Source organism: Rhinolophus hipposideros (assembly GCF_964194185.1).
Source record: "Rhinolophus hipposideros genome assembly, chromosome: 18".
In the NCBI taxonomy this organism is placed as follows: Eukaryota; Metazoa; Chordata; class Mammalia; order Chiroptera; family Rhinolophidae; genus Rhinolophus; species Rhinolophus hipposideros.
Genome location: NC_138064.1, coordinates 38,037,212 through 38,064,573, shown reverse-complemented (window position 1 = coordinate 38,064,573; position 27,362 = coordinate 38,037,212). Strand labels below are relative to the sequence as shown.

At 37.0% G+C, this 27,362-nt stretch overlaps 1 protein-coding gene across 1 annotated transcript in view; it reads right to left on the bottom strand.

Annotated features, from left to right (window-relative positions):
• Nucleotides 1-27,362, bottom strand: part of ELAPOR2 (endosome-lysosome associated apoptosis and autophagy regulator family member 2) — a 165,847-nt gene that overhangs the window by 25,531 nt on the left and 112,954 nt on the right. The window contains exons 9-18 of the mRNA XM_081079345.1: nt 21,835-22,015; nt 16,101-16,229; nt 11,918-12,008; nt 11,137-11,239; nt 9,847-9,984; nt 8,084-8,347; nt 7,290-7,463; nt 4,941-5,130; nt 3,449-3,545; nt 2,788-2,889 (exon numbers count right to left, since the gene is read on the bottom strand). Of these exons, the coding sequence (XP_080935471.1) occupies nt 2,788-2,889; nt 3,449-3,545; nt 4,941-5,130; nt 7,290-7,463; nt 8,084-8,347; nt 9,847-9,984; nt 11,137-11,239; nt 11,918-12,008; nt 16,101-16,229; nt 21,835-22,015 (1,469 nt within the window). The remainder of the gene's footprint in view (nt 1-2,787; nt 2,890-3,448; nt 3,546-4,940; nt 5,131-7,289; nt 7,464-8,083; nt 8,348-9,846; nt 9,985-11,136; nt 11,240-11,917; nt 12,009-16,100; nt 16,230-21,834; nt 22,016-27,362) is intronic.

The window sequence follows — 27,362 nt, the reverse complement described above, 5'->3', positions numbered from 1 at the left end:
CAGTGGTTGGGGCACAGTGCTCGTAACACGTTATGAGGTCGCTGGTTCAATTCCCACGTGAGCCAGAAAGCTGTGCCCTCTACAACTAGATTGAAAACAGCAACTTGACTTGGAGCTGAGCTGCGCTCCCCCACAACTAGATTGAAAACAACGACTTGACATGGAGTTGATGGGTTCGGGGAAAAACATACTGTTCCCCAATATTCCTCAATAAAATAATTTTTAATGCAAATTAAGTCATTTTCAAAAGTAGCCTAAGTATCTGACTTTGTTAACATTTCTTTACTGTTAGTAGGAAACACGGTAAATCTTTATTCGGCCCTATAGATAAAATAATTCTAATTATTACAGGACAAGCTGCTATTCCTCATGTTCTGATCCCAGAGCTCCCCCTTGTGCACTGATGGAAAACTGACTCAAGAAAGAACCCACACTGAGGTTGTGGGGTTCAAGTAGTTCCCTAGAGGAGAGGTCCTCAAACTTCAGTGTGCATCACAATTATAAAGTTTTATCAAAATTTGGGTGAAGAAATCCACCCCGTAGACTATGATGTTTTAAATTAGCTTTTCAGAAAACTGAAATGCACAACAAAGTTTGAGAATCTGGCTCAGAGAAAAACAAGCCAAATCTCCAAAACAAGCTTAAGACCAGTGTTTCTCAAATTTTAATATGTATTAGAATTGCCTTGTGTTTTCAAAAATATTCCTGTGCTGAATACTCAGAGATTCTTTAGATTTTAAGAAGGTCTAGAAAATGATTTTAAAACAGACAGCCCAAGGTAATCTGCTGCAGGTGGTCTTGAGAAACTCTTGCAAAGCCAGTTAAGTGCCCTACGTAGGAAAAACTGCTAAAGGTCAAAGGAGAACCTTCTCCCTCTTTGCACAAGGAAAAAGATCAGTGTCTAGACGCCATCATTTAACAGCAAGAGATTAGTTTCCATTGTAATTACTTTAAAAATCTCTTGGGAGAGTTAGAATGATATATTTTCTAAAGGACAGACCTAGTCTCTTAGTAACATTATTTGCTTCAATCCGAGATCTGGAGGAGGCTTCAGAAGCCATCCAGGCAGATTCCTAGAGGCTAGACCCAGAGAGCTTAGTCACTAGGTCGAGAGGAAAAAAAAGGACCTCAGAAGTGCTACAGTAAATAGAACAAGCATCTGAACTCAAAGCTATATGGTGGGACCTCAGAGAATGATGAAAGGATCTCTAAACACACCTCGTAAAGAAAGTGTGGTTTGCTGCCTTGTCCTTAAGTGTGGACGCTGGACAGGGATCCTCCTCCACCTGACACCCTTGATCCTCAGGGTCTCTCTGTTTATTTTACTGATGTCTATTATGTACTCGTCTCATCACATTCTTCTCTCACCTTAAAAAGGCGAAAAGAAAAAGTAATTCATAGATCTGTGAGAACGAGGGAAACAGTTGGTAAGAGGTGAATGCGACTGTGCCTTTATGCCCAGAAATAAGTCACAAATACACTGGGTTACCAGTGTAATTGTTTTTAAGATGCCCAAGTAATTGAAACAGTGCTTAGACCACTGATTTCTAATCCTGATGTGAAATAAGCAGGATAACTTAAAATCTCTCAAAAACTATCAAAAACAAAGTTCAGTCAATCATTTCCTTTAAAAAATGTAAACTTTTTGCCTGATCACTGCACTGTACACCTGAAGCTGAACAATAATGAATGCCAACTATAATTTTATATATATATATATATATATATATGTATATATATATGCATGTATATACTTACAAGAAGCGGAGTACAGCATTAGGAATAGGGACAGTGGAAATGTAATGGCTGTGTGCGATGTCAGAGGGACAGTGGATGGGGGGAGGAGGATTCACACAGTGTGAGGGATATAAATGATAAACGTCTAAGTATTACTTTGTCTTGTGCACCTGAAACTAATAAAAAAAAGAAATCTATGTAACTTTACTAACAATTTTCATCCCAATAAACTTTAATTTAAAAAAAAAGTAAACTTTTGCTAGCTTGATGGAGAAAAATCTGCAAATCAAACTATGATCCAAAGGCACCTTAACCCTAAAAAAAATTAGAAATAAGTAATCTACATATTGAACAATGAGTAACTGTGAAAAATAAAAATCAGGAGACATTTGTCACTCATGGCATGAAAGCAGTATTTAGTTGACAGATCTTTTGAGTCCGTGAAATTGTTTATTTTCTCCTACCCAAAGTTCCCACCCAAAGTGGACTGTATTAATCAGACCTAGAATGTAGACAACTGTTGCCATAAAGACAATACAAATGAATGGTATTATGCATTCCATAGGTCAGACTCTATCTTGGTGATTTCACCACCATTAATCAGAAAACTCAAGTGATGGAAATGGATGGTACAAATTATCTACCCTGACCCCCCTCCCCTTACACAGAAAGAAACTATGACTCAGAGGTTAGATTATTTAATCTAGATCACCTAGATAATTGTTGATGAAGAACTATAACTCAGGAAAGTTCCTAATCCAGCTCTCAAGGAAATAAAGGCTCAACATTACTTAAATAACTTTTCAAGTGGTTTAGAGATTCAGGCAAACAGCATGAGAATATGTCATTAAGGAGAGACTACAAAGATTGGGCAAGGACCTATTACTCTTAATAGACCCTCAGCATATACCTACAACAAAAATCTATAGACTCATCTGTTCTCTCTCTGCTTTACACCCAGAAAGAATACGTTTTAAAATAAGATTCTTCAGAGTTCTGCTTCCCAATAATAAATACAAACGTGCAACAATCAGTTAGAAATAAGAATACCTGGGGACTGAAATCATTCCAGCACCCGGTTTCGTAGGATTACATCTCATTTTCACAGCAGTTGATCGGCCATTAACACACGATGTTGTCGTTGTAGAAGATCTATTATAAAGCAAACGTCATTTTACAAAACAGATATGACACCGATTACAAAGACAAAAATATCCTGTGTATCATTGCTCCTATGCTCCATAAAAATGAAAAAGACGAATGTGTCAAAGTTCACTAATTTAGAATTTTAATGCAAACTGAGCTCATTTACTTCACTGACCATGAAAAGTTAACTATTTTCCCAGGTAAAGTAATAAGCTATTAAGATCTTCAGCAAAGCTTTTATAACTATAATCTAAATTATAATCAAACCAAATTTTAAAGGGAAAAATGCCAAATTCACTCAGGCTCATGTTTTGATGTGTGAATTTCAAATAATTACTGCCTAGATAGTAGAGTCTTTTTTTTTTGCCTAATTTAAAAGATTATATATATGAGAGAAATTATATAAGACTTTCAAAATAGTCCATGTTTCCTACTTTTACTAAGTATTGCATTTAAGAAAATCAATTACTAACTATCTCTTAATTATAAGCTACTATGCCGGGCATCCTGAAATGGCATCTTTTTGATTAAAAAACCTGTCAAGAGAAACAGCATCTTCACTTACTTATAAAAGAAATGTACATCTGGTATTTGGCTTGGTGGAACTGGGAACATATCCTCTTTTATATGAACATTTTGCAATGTGGTTTCAACTGTCACTCCTAGATAACAATAAAAAAGACACTATTAAGCAATATGGGGAAATTAGTTTTATTTAGCCTCCCTACATCTAAATACAAAATAGCTGTACTTTGATGCTGTGTACTAAATTAATACAGTGATGATAACAATATGAAATTTTCCAAAATCTCCAGAAAAAAAATAAAAGATTCTACTCTCTAGTTTGTAATTTTGTTTAAGTCACGTTACTTTGCTGGGTCTTAGGTCCTGAATCTATAAAATGCATGTAATCATTTAGACGATCTCTAAAGTACCCCCATTTCTAACATTTCAACAACCTACTAAAATTCTCAGCCTCTGGTGCCTTTTTGTCAAATGAACTTGGCTACTTTGCTAATACAGCTTTTCATTCAGATTATTATAGGCATATTTGACAAAACAAAAATTTCCGTGCCCTAATAATTTCTAGGAAATAACTTTAAAGTCTACTTAATCTAAAAATAAGGCCTTTTGCTCGGTGCGATGTCAGAGGGACAGTGGATTGGGGGAAGGAGGTCCACACAGTGTGAGGGATATAAATGATAAACGTCTAAGTATTACTTTGTCTTGTGCACTTGAAACTAATAAAAATAAATAAATAAATAATGGGGAAAAAATAAGGCCTTTTTTCCCTCCTAGGAACAATGATGGCAGAGCCAAAATGAAAGCAACAGCAATCCTTGCTTCTGACACAGTTCTGACGCTACTTACAAGCTCGGTAACTGACCTTGGTGCTGAAAAAATAAAACTAAATTCCTCTGGAGTCTATAGCAGTGGTTCTCAAATCTGGCTGCACATTCGAATCATCTAAGAAACTTGTTCAATCGTCGGACTGTTATACACCATGTTAGATTCCTAATGCCCACCCCAGAAAGCCTAATGAACTTGATCTTTACGAATTACTAATTCTTCTTAAAAACTTTTCTATGCTTTTTGACACCATAGAGATAAAAGGAGCAGATAGGGAATAAAACTCAACACATTCACCCTTGCTACTTGTCACCGGCTTATTTCTGGTGTGAAGAAAGATAATGCAAACTGGTGACAGATATTATGATTTAGGTTTATACTGTGTTTACTGTTCCTCTTCGGTTTATAGTCTTGGTGCTTAAAATTATTTTGCCTTTTAAACTCCTTGAGAATCTGATGAAAGGCACAGACTCTCAGAAAACATCATATCATATGAGTTAACACATGAATTCAGAAGCTTCTTATACTCACTGAGATTGATTAATAGACCTCACTTGTAGGCGCTTTTTACCCATGTTATAAAGTGATGATTTAGAATTGCCTGTGGACTTTAATCATTTATGGTAAACCAATGTAATGACAAGTTATCAGTATCATAATTTTAGGGAAAAATGCATGCATGCATATATGAAACAAATTAAGCTTACCTACAAAAGTGTCTGCCAGAATGATGGATTGTGACGATAAGGCTGCTCGGAAACCCTTACTTTCAGAAGGAATAATAGTTGACTGACATACAAATGCTCCTACTAGATTTGTGTAATCATCTGACCCTGCCAGCATTTCCTTTACTGTGAAGTCTGTTATATTGTTGGTACAGAGAGCCATCTTCTTCCCCTAGGAGGACGAAGTCATAAAGAGGTTTTACTGAAGGTCATGGTCTGACCTGGATTCAGCTATCTAGTGACTCTCGTAGAGCAGTGGTTCCCTCCTCACCACTATTCTGATTTGATCTGGTGTGGGGCCAAGGCACCAGTATTTTCTAGAAGCTCTTGAGGCAATGCCAATGTGTAACCAGGGTTGGGGGTCACTGACGTTTTAATGAGTGCACTAATTCAAGGTTGCACCGCTCCTCCAAGCACAAGTATAACTGCGCTGGATGAAAGCCATCTGATATAAGGAAATAAAAGTCTCTGATGAAATCTTCCATTTGTAGGACAAAAGTGCATATGAAAGACACCAGAAAACTGCTGATGAAGGTTTCAATGCCAAGGAAAATGCTTGCTCTTCCTTCTCTATAAAATGCATGTAATCATTTAGACGATCTCTAAAGTACCCCCTGCCTAAGCCTATACATGGCAAAAAAGTAATGTGAAGGCTGATAAAGAAAGCATGAAAGCCCTAATGTAGCTAAGTCTTAGGATGCATCTAAATTCTAAAGTTAGTCACTACACGTGTTATTGTTCTCCTACTCTTAGATTCAGTGATGTGTATCAGCTCTCAACGACACGGTAAGTTGAAGGGAATATAGGCGTTACTTTTCTAATCATTTGTAGGGTAGTTGGAAGACACAATATATAAAAATTTTAATAGTTTAAATACAGTATGTTGAAATATACAATAGTCCCACTGCAAATGACTATAGCATGCTCTTTAATTTCTATTAGGTTGGTGCAAAAGTAATTGTAGTTTAAAAGATTAAAAATAACTGCAAAAACTGCAATTACTTTTGCACCAACCTAATACTAAGAAATGTATAAAGGAAAATAGAAACACTATTTGATTGGTCTCAGATGTGGAGTGCGCACAGATGGGTATAACAAAAAGAATAGAGATTTTTCTTTTTCATGCAATTGGCAATCCTAACCTATGAAATTTTCTCTCTCCACTAAGCCTTTTCACTCCAATACAGGTGCAACATATTTTTACTATGCGTAAAATAACTTGTTGAAGCCAGAAGGAGAGAAACAATGGAAAAGATCAGAAAGAAAGTACTGAAAAAAGAAAAATGGAAAACAACAGTAAAAGGAAAGGAACAAGAATATAAAGGAAAGAAAGAGAAAGTAGAAGACAGAAGAGAAAAAGAGAGAAGATGGAAGACAATGGTAATATAGGAATAAGAGTGAGAAGTGTGATATATAATAGAATTAATATTGCTCACTGTTTGACACAGTATTTAACATAATAGGCATCTAACATATATTTACTTATTGAGTGAACAATCAAGTGAATGTGTTAGATCACCCCATCTAAAATCAGAACAAGATAACCTATAACGTCATAACCTGTAAATTGGATAGATTTTTTTATTTTAAAACTTCTGTGGCCATCAGATCTCTTTTTATCTCTTTTGTCAAAGTTTGTCACAGCATGTCATAATAAAGACCATTGGAGATATAGGGTTTAATATGGAAAGAGATATGGAGGGAAGGTCTTATTATATTTTCACCTTTGCTAATGGTGACTATATATACTTATGTCTCAACCCCAACCTTGTATGCCCATAAAAATATTGGACATCTAGTCCTGTGACTGTCCCCATTACCAGTATCAACTAAGGTTTTGCTTCTTACCACAGAAAATAAAATCCCATTATTTATTGGTAGTACCAACTGACACTTGTCCTCGGCTTACCACCTTTTCAGTTTCTGATAAACTTCCTCTTAGAAGTTTTTCTCTTCTTCAAATGGACAACATAAATAATAGTAAAACATTCTCAAACCATAACTGCCTGTCTAAAAAAGTAGGTGGGATTGACTGACAAGTCTGACCCACTTTTACAAAACTGAAAGATCGTCAAAGCCCTTACACCATAGCTCCAAGCTTTGGGATTCAAGAGACTGAATGAATGCTTAGATGGATTGAGAACTAGACAAGGTTGCCTCTGGTGAAAGAAAGCCTGCTAGGGGGCAACAGAGGATTTACACAACAAAGCTCAGTTTCTGACATTTGTTTATTAGTTTCCATAGAGATTTTACTGGGCCATCAACAAAGAAAATATCAACCCAATGAAAGCTGAAATGCAGTTCCATCTCACCTTGACAGCCATAACTCACCTCGTGCCCACATAAACTAATATTGAAGAAATGGAAGTATTTTGTGCCTTTGGAGGTAAAGCTGGGGCCATTCATTAATGAGCCCACGCTGCTAAGGTTGCTGAAGTCATAGTGCAAACTCTGATTTTCTTTCTTGTGGTAGAAAAAGCAGTCACTATAGCAAACCGAGTGGTCCTTTGATTACAGATTAAGGAATGTAAAAACAACAACATAGCAGGAAAGAAAAAGAAAGTATTAGCTGCTACATAAAATGTTTTTCAAAAATATTTCTAGGTTTAAAATCTATTTCAGTAATTTTGTCTTAGTTCTAATGTATTTTACCATACTAATACAGAGACTTTCTAAATGCTAACTAGATTTTCTTAGGCAAAGGTTAGAAGATTCGAAAGTTTTTAAAATAAGAATATTTATTCCAAGGTTGGTTCCTTATAGAAAGGTATTTTTAATAACTAGGCAGAAGTCCCTTTTATGTTTGTTTAAATAGACAGTAAGACTACTTTCTTCTGCACCCATAACATAGCATCAAACTTTGCCCTTAAAATGGTATAAGATACACTTGCTGCTCTACACAGACTCCTATAGCCAACCTGTAGAGGTCGTTTACTTACTCAGTCTTAGCAGAATCACAAGAAATTAATTTTAATATTTTTGGAAAGCATTCTTATTTGGGTGTTGAAGAAGTCATTTATAACTATGACTATGACCCTCATAGCTCCTGGAGAAACATTTAAGGGAGCTTTTGAGTTCCTCTACTAAAACGTGCTTTCCTGGGGATAAGTGAGATCCAGACTCACCTGAGTGCTTCTACTCCCAGGCCCACATGGAACACAAGCCTCTATGCCATAGACCTGATGTATGGACAGGTAGGTGTCAGGTGGGCACTCCTTGCACTGGTTGGTTTCTTTCTTAATGTAGTGGCCTGGGGGGCAGGGGACACACGATGAGCCCGACTGTTCAGACCCAAGGGCACAGGCACGGCACGAGGACGCCACCCCATCAACTGCATTAGTGGCAGTGACAGAATAAATCTTCACCACGTCATTGATGAACCGTCTATTCTAAAAAGAGAGCAGAAAGCAATGACTTCTGCTTTGGGGCTGACTTGCATAACCAGCTTTCTTTATGTTGATATCACCGAAAGAAGCCGAGTGTTCCAGCCTTAGAGTGTTACATTGACAGTGGATTAATATTTTACCTTTGGGGTTCTTTTTTTTCCTTAAAAACCTTAAGTCTTAATACTAGAAGCTAATTTCCACAGAAGTGGAGTTCTAGCAGATTTGCCACAATCACCATGAGATATGTCATAATTGGTACATACTCAGGCATGTTCATAGACTTTACATCTGGAAGAAACGGTATGGTTTAATAGAGAAGCAACTTTATCTCCCGTCATTGTTTATTCAAATATAAGCCCAAATCTAATGCTACAATAGGATGTTGACCGTGTGACAGGTGGAAGCCTTGGACTAGCCTTGGAAGACCAGGACTCTGGTCCTTCCCCGACACTAACTGTAACGTTGATGCAATCGTACCATTTCTTTGGGCCTTCGTCACTCTCTCTAGTACCTTCTCTAACCAATATTCTCTGGTTTCTACTGAAAAGACATAGAATGTAGAGCAAGAACCTGGATCTTCCTATACTTTACCTTCTTGAGATACTGGGTCCATTAAGGTCCAGTTCTCACCAAGTGATGGGCATCACGCTATCAGTATAGAGCAGCCTTACCCTGGACTGCTTAAGGCTCTTTGGGGCAAAGACAAAAGGAAGGCAAGGAAGCATTCCACAGCATGTTCCTGCCACTGATGGTAATCAGAATACTGGTCAATCACAATTGGAATGAAGTGAAATCTGGGGAATGGGTTCCCCAGTGAAAGCCTGAAGAGAAAAGAGAAAATGCTGTATATTTGCCACTACAACTTTAAGGCTATTTCTGCACAGATGGTTTACCTTGTTCTCACCTTGAGAAGGTCACAGCTATGGAGACCCACGAAAACCACAGTCCTGCTACTATTGAAACATACAGTGGAATTTACTTAGGGGACGATTAAGATCTATTTTAGCAGGAAAAGTAAAAGAGAGTAAATAATTTTGTGTTAATCTGATCATGTGTCTATACACACTCTCCCAGTTATAAAAGGAGACATTACTGTAATGAAATAATAAACCAACACCAGTTAATGGTTCCTGGACAAATGTCAGATCATTCAGATGAAGAGGAAGAAAGTCACCAGCCTTTTCAGAGTCTCAAAAAGCTTTAAAAGTAAGTTTCGAAATAACTACAAAGTGAGATTTTCTTTCTCTTAATCTATCAGAGCTATACTTGTTCAGAACAATTCAAAGATACACTGTGTTATTCCATTTCATACAATCTTTCTCTCAAAAAACAAACTCCCCCTAAAATACCATTTTTGTACCAACCAACTCCATAACCAAAAGCTGGATTCCACATTAGTAAAAAGCTGTCCTTCCTCCAGGAGATTTCAGTGATCATTTTGCATGAATCTCCACTGGGGGCATCATTTCTGTGTTTAAAAAATAAAAGTGCCTAGAACTTACATCTTGACCCTGGTTCGTTCTCTGGAATGCCCATGTAAATGTAAATGTTGCATTCTTGAAGATGATGTGGGTGTAAGCTTGTTTTTCTTTGGTTCCACCCCATGATTCCACCACGTTGGTACTTCTACTATTAATATCCTAAAATACAGTAGAAAAAAGATACACAAAAAAGCACAAACTCAGTATTAATATATGTGTGTATATACTACAAATATGTGTTTGTATTTACGAACTTAACCCTATAGGGTTAATAAATGTTTATCTGCTGAGCATGTAACCCTACAACTCTCAAAACTACCCTTCAAGTCTATACAAGCACTCACTAGCTTAGTAATTACAATATATCAACCACATTAATATAACCTGAAAGAGGTCTCAGATCATAGTTTGTTTAAGGGTGGTGTGTGTGTGTGCATGTGTGTGTCTGTCGTCTATCTCTAGTTTAGGAAATATACTTAGGGAAACATTATTCCTCACACTAAACTTCTCCCAGTAAACTTCTAGGATTCTCATAAAATGGAAAGGCTTTCCATTTTTATCTTTTGCCTTTAGAGATTCTGATAGGCAGCTCAGGCACAGAAATTCTAAGTTCTCCCTGATTTATACTTGCAGCTTGCAGGCTTACCCAATTGCAGATAATAAGAATGTTAGTTCATGTTCATGAAATATTCTATACTTGAATTCCAACAGGATGAATTTGTATAACATTTTATTTCTGATTTCCTTAGCTAAATTCAATATTTAGAATATCACATGAATGTGTGACATTCCAACTTATATGCTGTCATTAGTATGGTTAGAAAGTAAATATAATAAATCAACCAAATACTGTAATACACATCTAATTTATTTGAAATGGAAACCAAGATTAACCCTGAATTTTCTTATTAGTCTAACCTACAGAAACCCTAATAGATGACTTAAGAATTTTGGATGGGCTTCTGTTAATTATCTGGGAAGTTGACAATATGGTAGCATGAGCTTAAGACATGTCTCTTTCTTTGTATGATATAAACATAGAAGTTAAACATGTTATAAAGTAATCAAATATGCTATAAAAAGATGTGTCTTGAGTTCACTCCATAGATAAGCATAACAGAATGTAACTGTCATACATTATAGAATTCCCCACATTACGCAACAACCAAATCATCAGACATGCCACTTTTTGGAAGGCCTAAGACCGGAAAGATAAACAATGTCCTTATCTCAACATGCATAAATAAATTCACACTTAAAAGACAACACTAAGCTTAGAAATCTAACTTTGAAAGCCATTTTTTCACTTACCACCATAAAGTAGAGAACACAGTCAGCAGAACAGATGGTCTCAAAGACAAATGTTATTCTTCCCAGTTCAGAACCCATAGCTCCAGTCATAGATGTTGGTGGTCTATTTGAGAGATTAAAATTACAATATTTGTGAAATGTTCTAAAAAACAATCTGGAACTAAATTGCTACTTTTCTGATTAAGCTGAAAGCCATGCTTTTCCCTTCCTCTAATCTATTGCTCCCCGACCCCAATTCCTTCCTCACTTAATCTCTGCATGGCCCTACCCTTAGTTCTAATATGGAGTCTACAGAACCATGTTAATATGCTTGAGTCTCCTGGTATAAATGGTACCACACATCCTAAAGCAAGAAAAAGACACCTACTGGGAAATTTCAATATGGAGGACTAAAGCAAAATGGAATTTTAAAATGTGTAACATACTAATTGACAGGTAGACCGAAGAGAAAAATAAATATATATACCACAAGATACTACTGCAAGTAACTGAACTAAGAATTCTTCGTTAAGCATCCAAGAATCATAATTATTATTACACTTGGATAGAATATTGTTTAAAAACTTTCAGCTTCATCTAAGTAATATACAATTAATAGTTACAGTTGCTCAATCACTGATTCTACAGATATTCTTAAATATAATACATTATCTTACTTGTTATTTGCTAAGTACATCACAGTATCAATCTATTTCATAAAGGCAGTCCTGTTTCATCTACTTCTATAGGGAAACAGGCATGAGGATTCTTACAGAAAGGAATCAGAATTGGTTTTCCTTACTTAAATCCTGGGATTTGCAAGTTTAAGATCAGGTAATCATTATCAGAACCTCCAGCCCCACTTTGGATATGATCTCCAGCCACCTCCCAACCTGAAAATGATAAAGGTCATATTTATTAGTAAAAATTCCACTAATGATTTCTAACAATCTTTTTAAATAAGGGGAAAAAATGAAAAAAGACCATTAGTGCTTATGTTCAAAGTTAGAAATACTCCAAAAGTATTCCCTATTTTTAAATTGCAGTTGCAAATTGCACATAAAGGTAGACTCCCAGGTACCGATAAAGACATTCCATATGATTCCCCAGGAAGACTCAAATAATGTATACTTTTGTATAAAAGTTGTTTACTGGGAAAATTAATAACAGTTTTCTCACTGAGGCATGATTATCTTTTTTTAACTAAAACAGATGGTCTTTATCCAGTGGAAAATCTTAGTTTCCAGGTAACCAATGGGAAATAGAAACTTCAAACATTCCTCTTAATGAAGAAGATTTGAGGTCTGGAGTTCTTTCTTACAGTTTGCTGTATTGTTGCTTCCTAATTTAACCCCTGTTCTGCATTCATTCACTTATTCATTCATTCAGTGGCATTCATGGAGTGCTAAGAATCATGATACATATTAGGGATAGAAAGACAAAACTGGGCCCACCTTTATGGAGGAATCAGAAGAATATGACAGAGATGAACTCTTGCCAACAGTGTGGGGTGATAGAGAAATGTGTAGGAGATGGGAGGTCTGTGCTCTGCATAGAAACTATCAACATACCATAGGCTGAAATGACCACAATAACATGAGGAAAGGGAAAGCATCCCCCACACAGCATCAAGTAAGGTTATTAATTAATGGCAAAGACCTACCATTCACACTTCCATCTCTAAAAGACAATGTCAACATCTGCTATTGCAATAGGTATAAGAGAGAAAGTGAGGAAGGGATTAATATCAGTGTTAGATTCATGATTTGGTAATTTGTTAAATGTTAAAATCAGCAGTTTGTAGAAAAGCAATGTGTTGAATTCACATAAATCAAGCTAGTCCTCAAAATAATATGCACTCATCTACTTTCTTATGAGAGAAATGACAATTCATTGTTCTACTGCCTAAGTTTCATGTGGGTAGACAGAGAGACAAGCAGGAATCAACTCTTAATGTTAAGAGTTGAACAGCTATAAAACAGTCGGATCCAGTAGGGCACAAGGCCCTTAACAGCAGTGCAAGTAAAGGCATTTAGGTTTAGAGAGACTGCAAACTTGTGGTTGGGGTTAGAGGAAGAGGAATGTTCCCACATGGAGAGCATCTATGCCAAGAAAGGGAGGACTTAACAAAAGTTTTCCTATGGTCCCTTCCTAGTGTTCAGAAACGTCATGAGGAGAAACAGATCAGCAGAGAAGGCCAAAGAAAAGAAAGTAGTGCATGGATGGTAAGAAGCTAAGTTTAGAGAAGACTGATACCTTGCAAGAGGAAACAAACATTTCTCATGTTTTGAACATTGCCTATTGTTAAAGGTTGAATTGTGTCCCCCCCCCAAAAAAAAAAAAGATATGAAGTCCTAACCCCCAGGACCTGTGCATGGACTTTATTATTTGGAAGTAGAGTCTTTGCAAATACAACCAAGTTAAAGTGAGGTCTTTAGGGTGAGTCTTAATCCAATATGACTGGTGTCCTTACGAGAAGAGGGAAATTTGGACACACACACAGGGAGAACACCATGTAAAGACACAAAGACACATAGACACAAGAGAAGATGGCCACGCGAAGATGGAGGCAGAGATTGGAGTTATGCTCCCACAGGCCAAGGAATGCCCAGAGCTACAAGAAGTTAGAAGCAAGAAAGGATCTTCCCCCTAGAGGATTTGGAAGGAACATGACCCTGTCAACACCTTGATTTCTAACTTTGTGCATAATTTCTTTCTTTACCTCACATTTTTTACTTGGTATAAATTCACAGAAGTAGAATTACTGGGTGGAAGAATGGGTACATTCAAAATTCTTGAAACCTGCCCCACCTTCCATATGGCTGTCATTTTTAATAACTGCATAACATTTCATCCAATTAGCATGGTGTAACTTTTGTACACATCATCCTGTTGCTGGACATATAGATTATTTCCATGTTTGTTATTATAGATGATGTTCAATGAACAGCTTCATAAATAAATGGTAACTTGTCTTCAACTTTGAATTCCTTGTTGGCAAAATTCCAGTACATGAAGATTTACTTCTACATACCTGTTCCGCCATTGTGTGAAACCCAAACTGAGAATACAGCAATCTCAAGGTACTCCAAGTCAAACAGACATGGTGGCCGAAGCACATCCACCTTCACTCCATGACCACGACTACCTCATGAGACAGGCTGCCCTGGGCCTCTCTCTTTGACCCCCATTCTTTTGAGTGCTGCTCCCCTCAAGGTTGGTTACTGAACCTCCCATTCACAAAAATATGCATCACCTTATCTCTTTTTATTTTTCACATTATTGTTTGCTATTTCAACATCACATACTAATAGTACAGATATATATACTTTTCAAGTTAATAATTGAACATTTTGAAAAATTAGCAACAATTTAAATTATTACTTCTAAGTGAATGAGTAAGCAAGTGGGTAAATCAAGTATTATTATGAAACTTAGATTAAGAGGGCCCGGTGGCTCAGGCAGTTAGAGCTCCATGCTCATAACTCCAAAGGCTGCTGGTTCGATTCCCACATGGGCCAGTGGGCTCTCAACCACAAGGTTGCCAGTTCAATTCCTTGAGTCCGCAAGAGATGGTGGGCTCCACCCCCTGCAACTAAGATTGAACATGGCACCTTGAGCTGAGGTGCCGCTGAGCTCCTGGATGGCTCAGTTGGTTGGAGCACATCCTCTCAACCACAAGGTTGCTGGTTCGACTCCCGCAAGGGATAGTGGGCTGCGCCCCCTGCAACTAAGACTGAAAGGACAACAACTTGACTTGAAAAAAAGTCCTGGAAGTACACACTGTTCCCCAATAAAGTCCTGTTCCCCTTCCCCAATAAAATGTTTAAAACAAAATAAATAAATTCTCTAAAAATTTCAATGAAAGTTTCACGTAATCTTTACTAGTAAGTGAATGCATGTGCTCACACACATACTGATGTTTTCATGGAGTCATTCAAATCTTATTTTTCCAGTGCTTTAACTTCCTCAACCTAGAATTCAATCATAGGATCTTTTTAGAACATAAACCATCGTGGCCAGATAATAACTATTATATATTTTTTTCTTTTCCCTTAAGATAAATTCCTACAAGTGGAATTACTGGTCAATAAAGAAGAATATTTCATAATGTTCAATATAAATTGAGGTTTTTTTCCACATATCTGTTTAACCAACATTATTCAAGGACCAATTATTTGTCAATCCCCACACTCATGCATATACCTCATTTCCTACATCCGAAGTCTATTTATTTTGGATAGATACTGATTTAAAACAGATGCAGTTAAAAAGCATTTTTTTACAATTATCAAATACAGTATTGAAAACAGTGACCTGATTAAAAAATGCTAAGTTTATGAAAGTAAAGGATGTATTTTGATGTAAAACCCTAGTATTTATAACAGCTATTCCTAGAGCCAAGTTTAAAATACATACATAGATATTGTCATTCAGTCAACCAACAAATATTTCAGAATAACTAACTGCTAGCTAAGAATTTAAAATGTAAGAACAAATAGAATTTAGCAACCATCCTATAGAACTCTGCCATGTTTTCAAGTTTTCAGTAAGTAGGGTTCATCAGTATTTTATAATCAGGGTCACAGACTTCATAGGCAAAGAGAGGTAGAGATGATTTAACTCCTCCTCATGTCTCAGTGCAGAACCAGACTAAACCAACCCAGGGACAAATGCTGTCACACTGCTCTTCAAAATGGCAAACAACATAGGTTTCCTTACTTCCCGTGGTACTTTTTTCTGGTATTTATAACCATAAATGGTGGTCCTCGATATGTACTTCAAAACTAACTCCAAAAAATGCAAAATAGTTTACATTCTTATAAGAAAGTCATCTGGCTGAAACACCACATTTATTATTTGTATGTGAGGGCTGAAAAACGGGCAAATAAACAAATAAGATTAAAGTTCCTCTTACCCATATTTAGTATGTTTTTAGAGAGCTGAGTCTGAGAGTCTGCTGCCAAAATTGATTCTGAACTCACCATTCATTGCATCACACTTTGAATTTCCAACATTGAAGCAGGAAGTTTTCATGTTTCTAGGAAGGACATTCCACCATTTATATTCAAACCCAAGTGCAGGCTCTGTTCCCGCTGGACATGGTCTACATTCTACAGGGGACAAGTGGGAAGAACAATTACAATCAAACTGCATCTGGACAACTTCTACTTGCTTTGTTCCAAGCACTACTAAATTTTAATTAGCAAGAGGGAAATGGGAAGGAGAGATACTGAGCCACCAAGTCCCTTAAGAATTAACAACTTTTCCAAAAGCGGTCTGGAAAGAAAAATAATTTTGGATATATTGTACACATGTATATATACTTTTTTGAACTTTTATAAGAGTTTATCTGAGCCAAGCTGACCAAATATGTCAGGGAGCAAGATCTCAAATGCTCCTGGGAAAAACAGTTTTGCTGTTTCCTTTACACATGTGAAATTAAGGAGGGAATGTAAGGAAGATTATAGGAAGTTGGGAGGAAGAAATACAGGAATTACATGACAAGACAGTTGACAAGATTATGTGCTCTCTTGAGTGTTAATACCCACTTTGAGGGTATTATTTCTGATGTTTCAAATGTTTTTAACCTAGATGCACAAGAACAATGGACAGGGCTGGCTTAAAACCTTTCACTTAAGAAATAATAGGCCAGGGGTATGACTACCCACCATGATCTGCCCCGTTAAGAATTTATGATCAGATCGTACTATGAGATAACTTTCCATAGAAACCCTTTTTTTTCGTCCACAGTGCTCCCTTTTGGTCATATATATATATATATATATATATATATATATATATATATATATATATATATACATGCTTGACTAACATGAAAAAAGAAAAGAATAAATACAAAATCTTTTAAAATAATTTTTCCCTTCATTTATGGGAGTTACTGCTAATACTGAATTATCCTCCACAAGAAGAGTAATTCTGCAACAAGTTCTCTTATGCATGATCTTAGAATCAGTTCCCACCATCTCATGAATAAAGAAATATTTCACCCTTTCTATAGGTTATTAAACTGAACAGAATATTATATGATTTAATTGTGGACTGATTACTTGAAATTCAAAATATTGGCGATGTTGAAAAACGATAGTAGGAGTTGGAGGGTTTGGAAAAAGTTAAGTCTATAAATAAACCTGATTTAAATTAAAATCTATAATATTGAAATGGAAGGGTCTTTTCTAAACCATGTTTTTAATTTGCCCAGTATGCTTTGTATCATCACGTCAGTAAGATATGGGGGAGGGAGAGAAAATGTTCATTGAGCCAATATCTCTGGTACCAAGTATTGTAGGATACATTTTTATTTAACCTCAGTAATAATGAGCTAGATATTACTACCTACAGTTTTACAGATGAGAAAATTGAGGTTCAAAAGATTTAAGGAATGGATATCCAGTCAAGACGGTAGAGTAGGCAAATACAATGCTCAGCTCCTCTCACGACCACATCAAAATTACAACAAAATTACAGAACACCCATCATTGAGAATAGCCTGAACTCTAGCTGAACAGAATGCCTACAACTAAGGATATACAAAAGAAGCCACCTCGAGACTGGAAGGAGGGGCAAAGATGTGGAAGGCACTGGTCCCACACCAGCATGTGGCAGTTAGAAATTGAAAGGGATAGCTCGGCTGCAGAGGACCCCTGAGAAGTGAGGGGTCTCAGCCCCACACCAGGCTCCCCAACCCTGAGTTCCAGTGCCAGAAAGAGAAGTCCCCACAACTTGTGGCAGTGAAAACCAGCGGAGATTGTGGCTGAGTGAGATGGGGGGCAGCTGAAGTTCCAGGGGCTCCTCTTAAAGGGCCCACACATGGACTTAGTCGCTGGTGGAGTCACCTGCTCTGCACCCGAGAGCTGGGGCAGCAGCTTGACAGGCACCAGGCACATACGAGGAGACACTGAATTATTTGGCTCCAGAGGGAGGGCTGGAGAGCCAGCCTCCTCGCAGACAAACGTACTGGTAGAAGCCATCGTTCCTTTGTTGAGCCCTCTGGGCTCCCAGCCTGCAGACGTAGGTGGATGCCATATCTGAGTCTCTATCAACTTGGCTAAATGTTCACACAGCGCCGGTGATTCCCTGAGACCCCACCCAACCCAACTTGTTGGCCCACCCAAGCCATTTCCAGTGCCTTTTCCATACAAACAGTCTGTCTTGGCCCATGCTGTGGACTTTCCTAAAATCTGTCAAAGGTTCACAAACCCCAAACAAGCAGTAGTTGGCCTTGGTGTGCCCCATACCTCTTTCTGAGAAGTCCGAAGCCTGGCATTGGCGGCAGCCAGCCTCAGTTCGCAACTTAGCCTCTCCCAGGCATCTCCAAGCCCGGCACAATTGAAAACCATCTGCAGATCACTTTGTAACTCATATCAAGTGGCTCTGGGAAGGTACAGGCTGAGGCTGAACTTGGCCTGCACCAGGGCCTCTCCCAGGAGACTCCAGGGCAGGCACCCAGTGGCCCCCTTCAGACCCCATGAAAACACCACCCAATCACCTCCACAAGTGAAAAACACGAAGGACAGACTAGGCAGGTACCAGAGCCCTGCTTAAGCAAATCCTGCTCCGCAGGGTCAGGCACTACACAACAGTTCCTCCACTATAGTCATGGCCAGTCCTCACAACCGATCTACCTGAAGGTCAATCCATCCTATTGATTTGCAAACAGCAATCAAAGCTCAGCTACAATGGGAGGGCACAAACAACCCACACAAGGGACACACCTGGAGCAACCGGCTCAGATGACCAGGGAGACTGTGCCACTGGGCCCCACAGGACATTTACTACATAAGGCCACTCTACAAAGCCCATGGACACAGAAGCTCTACCTAATACATAGAAGCAAAAACAGGAGACAGCAAAAATGGGGAGACAAAGAAACATGGCCCAAATGAAAGAACAGAACAAAGCTCCAGAAAAAGAACTAAACAAAAAGGAGACAAGCAATCTACCAGGTGCAGAGTTCAAAACAGTGGTTATAAGGATGTTCAATGATCTCAGTGAGAACTTAAAGAGATAAGAAACATAAAAATGGAGATAGAAAGCATTAAAAAAACAGTGAGAAGTGAAGAATACGATAACTAAAATAAAGAATACATTAGAAAGAATCAACAGTAGATTAGGTTAAGTAGAGGATGGAATCAATGGTTTAAAAGATAAGGTAGCAGAAAACACCCAAACAGAGCAGCAAAAAGAAACAAGAATCCAAAAAATGAGGATTGTTTAAGGAGCCTCTAGGACAACATCAAGTGTACCAACGTTTGCATCACAGGGGTACCAGAAGGAGAAAAGAGAGAGCAAGAAATTTAAAATCTATTTGAACAAATAATGAAGGAAAACTCCCCTAACCTGCTGAATGAAATAGACACACAAACCCCAGAAGAGCAGACAGTCCCAAACAAGGTGAACCCAAACACAGATCAAGCCACATCATAATAAAAATGCCAAAGGTTAAAGATAAAGAAAGAATCTTAAAAGCAGCAAGAGAAAAGCATTTACTTACTACTAGAGAGGGCCCATAAGACAGTCACCCAATTTCTCAAAAGACACTGCAGGCCAGAAGGGACTGGCAGGAAATACTCAAAGTGATGAAAAGGAAGGACCTACAACCAAGATTACTCTACCCAGAAAAGCTATCATTTAGAATCAAAAGACCGATAAATAGCTTTCCAGACAAGAGAAAGTTAAAACAGTTCATCACCACCAAACCATTATTACAAGAAGTGTTAAAGGGACTTCTTTAAAATGAAAAGTAAAAAGAGAGGTAAAAAATATATATGAATAATACAATGGCAATAACTATATATCAGTAATTAATTTTCATGTAAATGGATTGAATACTCCAATCAAAAGACATAGGGTGGCTGAATGGATAAGAAAACAAGACTCTTACATACGCTGCCTACAAAAAAATTCAGATTGAAAGACACTCACAGATTGAAAGTAAGGGAAGGAAAAGATATTCCATGAAAACAGAAACAAACAAGAACAACAAAAAAAGCTGAGGTAGCAATACTTATACCAGACAAAATAGACTTTAAGAGGCTATAACAAGAAACAAAGAAGGGCCCAGTAATCCCACTTCTGGGTGTTTGTCCAAAGAAACCCAAAACACTACTTTGTATGGACAAGTGCATCCATATGTTCATTGCAGCATTATTTACAATAGTAAAGATATGGAAGCAGCCTGGGTCTCTGTCAATGAATGAATGAAAAAAAGAAAAGGTGATATGTATGTATGTAGGTATGTTACAATGAGTAACATTTTACTCAGTCATGAAAAAGAATGACATCTTGCCATCTGCAACAACATGCATAGACCTCGAAGGTATTGTGCTAAGTGGAGTAAGTTAGACAGAAAAAGACAAATGCCATATGATTTCATTTACAGTGTTTCCCGTAAAATAAGACCTAGCTGGAACATCAGCTCTAATGTGTCTTTTGGAGCAAAAATTAATATAAGACCGGGTCTTACATTATAAAACACCTGGCATTATGTTATGTTATGTTACATTACGTTATACCCTGTCTTATATCATATAAGACCAGGTCTTATATTGATTTTTACTCCAAAAGATGCATTACAGCTGATGGTCTGGCTAGGTCTTATTTTTGGGGAAACATGGTATATGTGGAATCTAAAAAACAAAAAAAAAATGAACAAAGAAAACAGAAACAAACTCATAGATACCAAGAACATTTTTAGGGTTGCCAGATGGGAGGGAGGCTAGGGTTATTGGTGTAAAAGTTGAAGGGATTAAGAGGTACAAATCGGTAGTTACAAAACAGTCATGGGGATGTAAAGTACAGCATAAGGAATATAGTCAATAATATTGTAATAACTATGGATAGTGCCAGATGAGTACTAGAATTATCAGGGTGATCACTTTGTAGTTATATAAATGTCTATTCACTATGTTGTACACCTAAAACTAAGATAATATTGTATGTCAACTACAATAATAAAATAAAAACATTATTAAAAAAGATTTAAATAACGTAGATAAATCATGCTATTGGTGGCCTGCAGGATTTGGATTCAAACCCAAGTAAATTTGACTCTTGAGTTCTTTTTACATTATCTCTTAGAGACTCTAGATATTGAGTATATGGCGTAGCTGATTCAAGTAAGACACCTTCATCTAAAATGTATATAATCTTTGTCTATCAAAATTAAAACAAATCCTGTAATCACTTTCTATATTTATTTGGTAAGTACTAAGATTTTTCCAACTTTACATTTCGAAACAAGTTACTTAGGAACTATTTTAAATTGCCATATGATCAATATGAGCAATCTTTGCTCTTACGGTAGCACAAAATGTGATTTATTATTCCAGAGCTGAATTAGACGATGTTATATTTTAGATTTTCATCAATCTATTTGTACACATACACTGGAAAAGGAGTGCTTATCCTTAATCACTTAATATGGTGGAATTTTCTTATCATAACCCTAAGGCGGAGTAATCCCATGAAGAGTGTGTCACACAGAATGCCATTAAAAACCCATCCTTATGATATATTAAATAAGCCATTGCCATCTCATGATGCCATTATCATATCTCTCAACTTTTAGTTTCCATGAGATAAGAAAAATATGCATTTTAAAGAATTATTGCATAAAAACAACTTAGAGCAAGATCACAGTAGTCCAACAAGATTATAATGCTAAATGTTCAGTTATTGGACCAATTGATTTCCTACCCTTTGTTCCGTCTGAAAACGTTCCAGGAGGACAGGGATGGCAAGAAGATGATCCATTGTTATAAAATCCAGGGTTGCAAGGTGGACAATCCTTCTTTTCTCCAGAAGGGGGCAACCTAATAGCGTCTGTGAGATCCTCCCGGCAGATTTTCGGCTCTATCCACTTGTACATTATCTGTGTCTGCAAAAAAAGCTTGCGAGTCATAAAACGTCCTTTATTTGCTCTAAACTTACAATAGCAAAAATGTTAAGTTGACAGCCTAAGAAAAAATCCAAATAGTGACAGAATAGAAGAGATTCTGAAGAGAATCTAAACTGAAGAGAATCTAAAACATTAATAACAAAAAGAGACAAAAATAAAAAAACTTTGGTGGGAAAATGACTGTAATTACTTCCAAATATTTTTACCCTGAGCTACAAGTGGCCTTACTTCATGCATAGCATGTCCCTCATCATGCAATTCCTCTTTAAAATATAGATAACATGAGTATAGCCCTTACTCTTCTATCACACTCATTCACTTTATTCCATAACCGACATAAATTCTATGCAGAGACAATCTTTTTCATTCCTCTTCCTCAATCACAGTACATATCACCAGGGTTTCTATATGGTGATCACAAAAGAAAACAATTATTTTTAAAGAAGAATATATCTAGCTTCACATTTTAATTCTGGTATTTCATAAATATTAATAGTTGCTCTCTGAGACTTTTCCAATAATCTGATATTAGACTATAAAAGTTATAGCTAAAATATTTTCTCCTGAGGCTTTTAGGCCTTGTTGCATGTGCTCCGAACATCAGAATTAAGACAGACTCTACCCTCAAGGAGGGAACTCTTTTTAAACCTTATCATTTCATTCCCTCTCATACATGCATACACCCCCACACAAAACAAAATATAACAAAATAGCTGTAACTCAGCCAAACCCAGAAAGCTGTGACTGTAAAATTATTCTCTTTTGAAACCAAAACATGAAATAGGTTAATCATTTCAAAAACAAAATTGGTATAATCTGTGTGTGTGTGTGTGTGTGAGTGGCGGGAGCGGTGGGGGGGTTAAGGTATTCTAAATGTAAAGAGAAAATTAAATCATTTCATAACTAAATACAAAATTAAAAGCTTTCTTCATTAAACATACAATCTGCAGAAAGTATTCTTTCTCCTTTAAAACAGCTTCTGCAATAAGTCTAATACTGAAGCTGGAGGACAAAATTAAAGCCAATTCTCTCTTGCTACTTCTGGTTAATAGAGAATCCAACATAGTAAGCCCTTTAGGCCATTCAATTTTATTCTCAAGTATTCTTTGATGGAAGAGTAAACAGCCTTATCTGAAAAAGGATTCTTAAGACAATGACTTAAAAGGTAGTTGTTTCAACGGAATTATAAATAATACATTTTTTTAAATTTTTACAACCCTCTCTTTCCGCATTCATTTTATTGCCTATGTCATGAAACAGTTTAACCAGCCACTTCACCCATCTGCCTCTCTCTTATCATGTATAAAATGGTGGCCATTCCTGCTGGAGCTTGCTAAACAGCTGAAAAAATAAATTAGATCCTATGTCCATAAGGAGTTCTCAACTCCGCTGAGAAAGGCAATATAAATTTCAGAGAATCTAAGCAAAAAACAAAAACAAACAAACAAACAAAAAAACACATCATTATATTTGGGGGATGGTCTTTTTAAAATTCTGGCTTAACAATTATAGGAAACAAATCTCCAATCCTCAATTCATAAATCTGCTTATTTATTTTGACATTAATTAAAATCGCACTGAGTTATGTATGAATTACTGCAGTGTTAGGAATACATGGTTCCCACGTGGGAGTGGGGGCGGTTCTGAGGCACCTCACTGAGGGCCGATCTTGGGGCACACCGTGTACTCTTCCCTGCCACTTTGGGAGGTCGGTATTATTATCCTCAAGTTTATAAATAAGAAAGCTCCAGTTAAGAGCTGTTAAACAACTTACGCAAAAGTCATACACAGCTCATACACAGTAAAGCAACATGAGTCAAGTAGAATCAGCTTAGAAAGAGTAAAAATATACAAATATATGTTTTGACAGGTCAGATAACCACCTGATTTTCAATCCAAGCACAATAAATATTTAAAAATTAGAAAATGTGAACCACCCTTAAACATTAAAAATCTCAAATTCTCTAGTAAAAGTTTTGTTTACAAAGCCTGCTTCACATGGCAGATTGATTCTGTGCCTTGCCTTCTCATGGGGACAGATGCTTCCAAGTCTGGCTGACTGGGGAAAGCTAGTAAGTAATATTAATGATACTCAGCACCAGATGGCTCACAGTGCAGGTGAAAAACCAACAATCAATTCATTGTTTGGCAAGTTGAGATCAAATTATGAAATGTTTTATGAAACCAAAACCCTAAGAGAGCAAAAATCTACCAGATTGCTATTAAGATTACAGAAGAACTATAGTGTTCAACTATACTAATATTAAGCATAATAAAATATGCTACAGAAACACATGTTGGTATCAATTAGAAGCTGATTCTTATATTGAAATAAAATTCAAGACTGGGAGGACTAAAATTTAGACAAATTTTTCAGACTGGATTTGTCTGTGGCTCCCTGCTTTCTTCCTTTAAATGTCCTGCACCCATGCACCAAGGCTTCACAGCCTGGCTGAATTCATCAGAGCTCCATTACATTTGCTTTCAAAGGGTCTACCAACTGCCACTCCAACCTAACTGCCTGTGCTCCATGATGTTCTAGCTCAGATGGTCCCAAGCAGGCAAGCTACTGCTTGCCCCCCCCCCCACCCGGCGGCTCCAAACCTTCATCCTGTCTAGTTGCAACCCACTGAGCACTCATTTGTTTCTCTTGAAATTGCCCACACCAATCTGCCAAGTGTTTGTCCCCTCCTTCCAAGCCACGCTCAACAGCCACGCCTGCTCTGAGCATGTTCTCAGCCCACCTATTTACATGTCAGCACCCATTTTGATTCCTTTTCTATTAAACATTTGCTGTTTTCACTTCTCCCTTGTGGCTGGTTACCTCCTTGTCCCCTTTCTAAATAACATAAAAGCCAGGGTCCTCTTCCTTTATGTAGAAGACAACATGGGGATTTAACGTACTGGGTTTTAAATTGTACTGGATTTAAATTGCATGGGGATTCAACATTGTACTGGACATTCTAGTCAGGGTGTTAGGCTGAAACATATTCTAAAATTAGATTGGGTTGAACATACTAAACACACTGAATTGACACTTTAAGTGGATGTGGATGAATTACATGGTATGAGCATTACATCTCAATAAAGCTGTTTTTTCTTTTTATAAAAAAAAAGATTTTAAAGAAGACTATCATGAAATTTTTATTTTAAACAAATGCAGATATTCCTAGTCACTGAAAAATGCCGTGTGTTTTCCCATCATTCTAATTAAGAAACAAGTATATTTGATGTGCCTGAATTACAGGGAAAGAAAGGTATATATAAAGCACATATCCCTTCATGCCCAATTTTTTAATGTCTCCTATATCTTTCTCTCGCCGTATAATTCAGAAGCATTGTGTTACAGACACTGAGTATTTGGAATACTTTGTAATATTGAAATTCATTAAAGGGCAAAGAAAAGTGCGAGACAATCTGATACCAAAACACTAGCAAACCCTCTACGATCCATCAACTTCCTAGACTCAGAGATGAATAAATTGTAAGTCGAATGTCTCCTCTCAAGAAGGCTCCTTCTAAAACTGTCTTCCCTACCAGTCATCTTTACATGTATTTGCAATAAATTGATCTGATACCAAAACACTAGCACACCTTCTATGATCACCATGTAAGTTTCAAGAGATATGTACCAAGTTCTATGGGATTTCCGTATATCAAGACAATCTTTCCAGATCTATTTATCTTATTGAAGAGCGCATGCTGTGAACCTGCACAGAATCACTCTTTTTATCGTGGCTAACAAACATCATCTTTTTCTCTTCAGGAACTGACATGTGTGAAGCTGAAAGGAACTGGGAGTTATATCGCCTGGCTTCCCCACCACAGGGATTATCAGGTGAACTAAACTGTCTTCCCAGAGTAGCTCCTGGACTGAATGGGTGATCTGCGATGGGCTCATGATTCAAGCAGGGCAAATCAGTCTTTTCTGAAATTTTGGTCTACGTTCCTATAATCAAAAGCTGTGAGGATGATAGTGGTTTTCACAGGAAAGAGCCCGCCGGAGAAGGAAATCAAATGAGTCAAGAATATCAGTGAGAAGAGCAAGAGAAAGTCCTTAAGTTGTTTGCTCTACACTGCCTTCCCACTCGCATGAGGCAAGCCACTCCGGCCCTGCCTCCCCCTACCCCAATTCTGAAAAGTATTTTTTCAATTCAGTAACAGAATTTTATAATTATCTCCAAGTGCAGAAGCAAAACCAACACTTTGCTTTGGCATCATTACAAGGAAATATGTGCATCACATCCCACAATTGGGGGTGAGGGGGACACCACATTTTACCCTGAAATAAAACAAACCAAAACAAAAAAAAAAAAAACCAAAAAAAAAAAAAAAGTTACTCTGTTTAGTTCTAGTACCCAAAACAAATAAAACTAAGCCTTTTCTGTAAGTTGCTGACTCCCTAACAAAAACTACCTTATCCCCTGACTTTTCCAAGTCTTTTTAGAAGACTACTTTTGTGGGTTATGATAAACAAGTGAGAGACTTTCTTTTCAACCATGACCAGCTGAATTAAAAACTAAATGTCCTTTGAATTCTTGGGAGGATTTTTTTCCCCTTTAGATAGAAGTTGTTGCACTTTTTATTTGGTGAGACAGCTCTTCTAAAGGTTGGATTCTCTTGGAAATCTTTTTGGCAAGGAATGTTTTCTCTTTTCTAAATAGTTTTATATCTGAGACTTTCTTTTACACAATAAATTTTTATTTTACTAATTTAGCTGTACTGTTCAAGCAAACTGGCGTCGTTCTCAGTTCTATCATTTTTCTCAGCTTTATTGATTTACAATCTTATATTCTGACTTATTCCTAATGTCTTCACGCAAGTTAAGAATTCCAAAATGAAATGTTGAAAATAAGTCACCTGAATTCACATTCTTGGTATGAGTTAGGATATGTATAAACTCTTTGTTAAATTCATATTCCTATGGCAAATATATGATACCAATTGTACTCTTAGTTAACATCAACTATATTTCTGGTTAACATCCATTTTTTAAATCAAACATTTTACATACAGTTCTTCAGTTAGCCATATGTCCACTCAGCCCTTTCGTTTATTCCACGATTACCCTGTCCATAGGCAGATCATGAGAAGCTCTATCAAATGTCTTGCTAACACTAAGAGATGTAATACTAAGAGATGTCTTCTCTTAGTGAATCCTTGCCCATTATCACTGGTCAACATTCTTTGGAGCTTAACGCTCAAGCATGAAATCTGTGCATGTACTTATATACAGCTGTATGTGTGTACCTGAATACCTGTATACAGTAAGCTCTAAGAAATTTTTTGAAAAGAGAGAAAACGTACATAAAAATGTCAAGTTAAC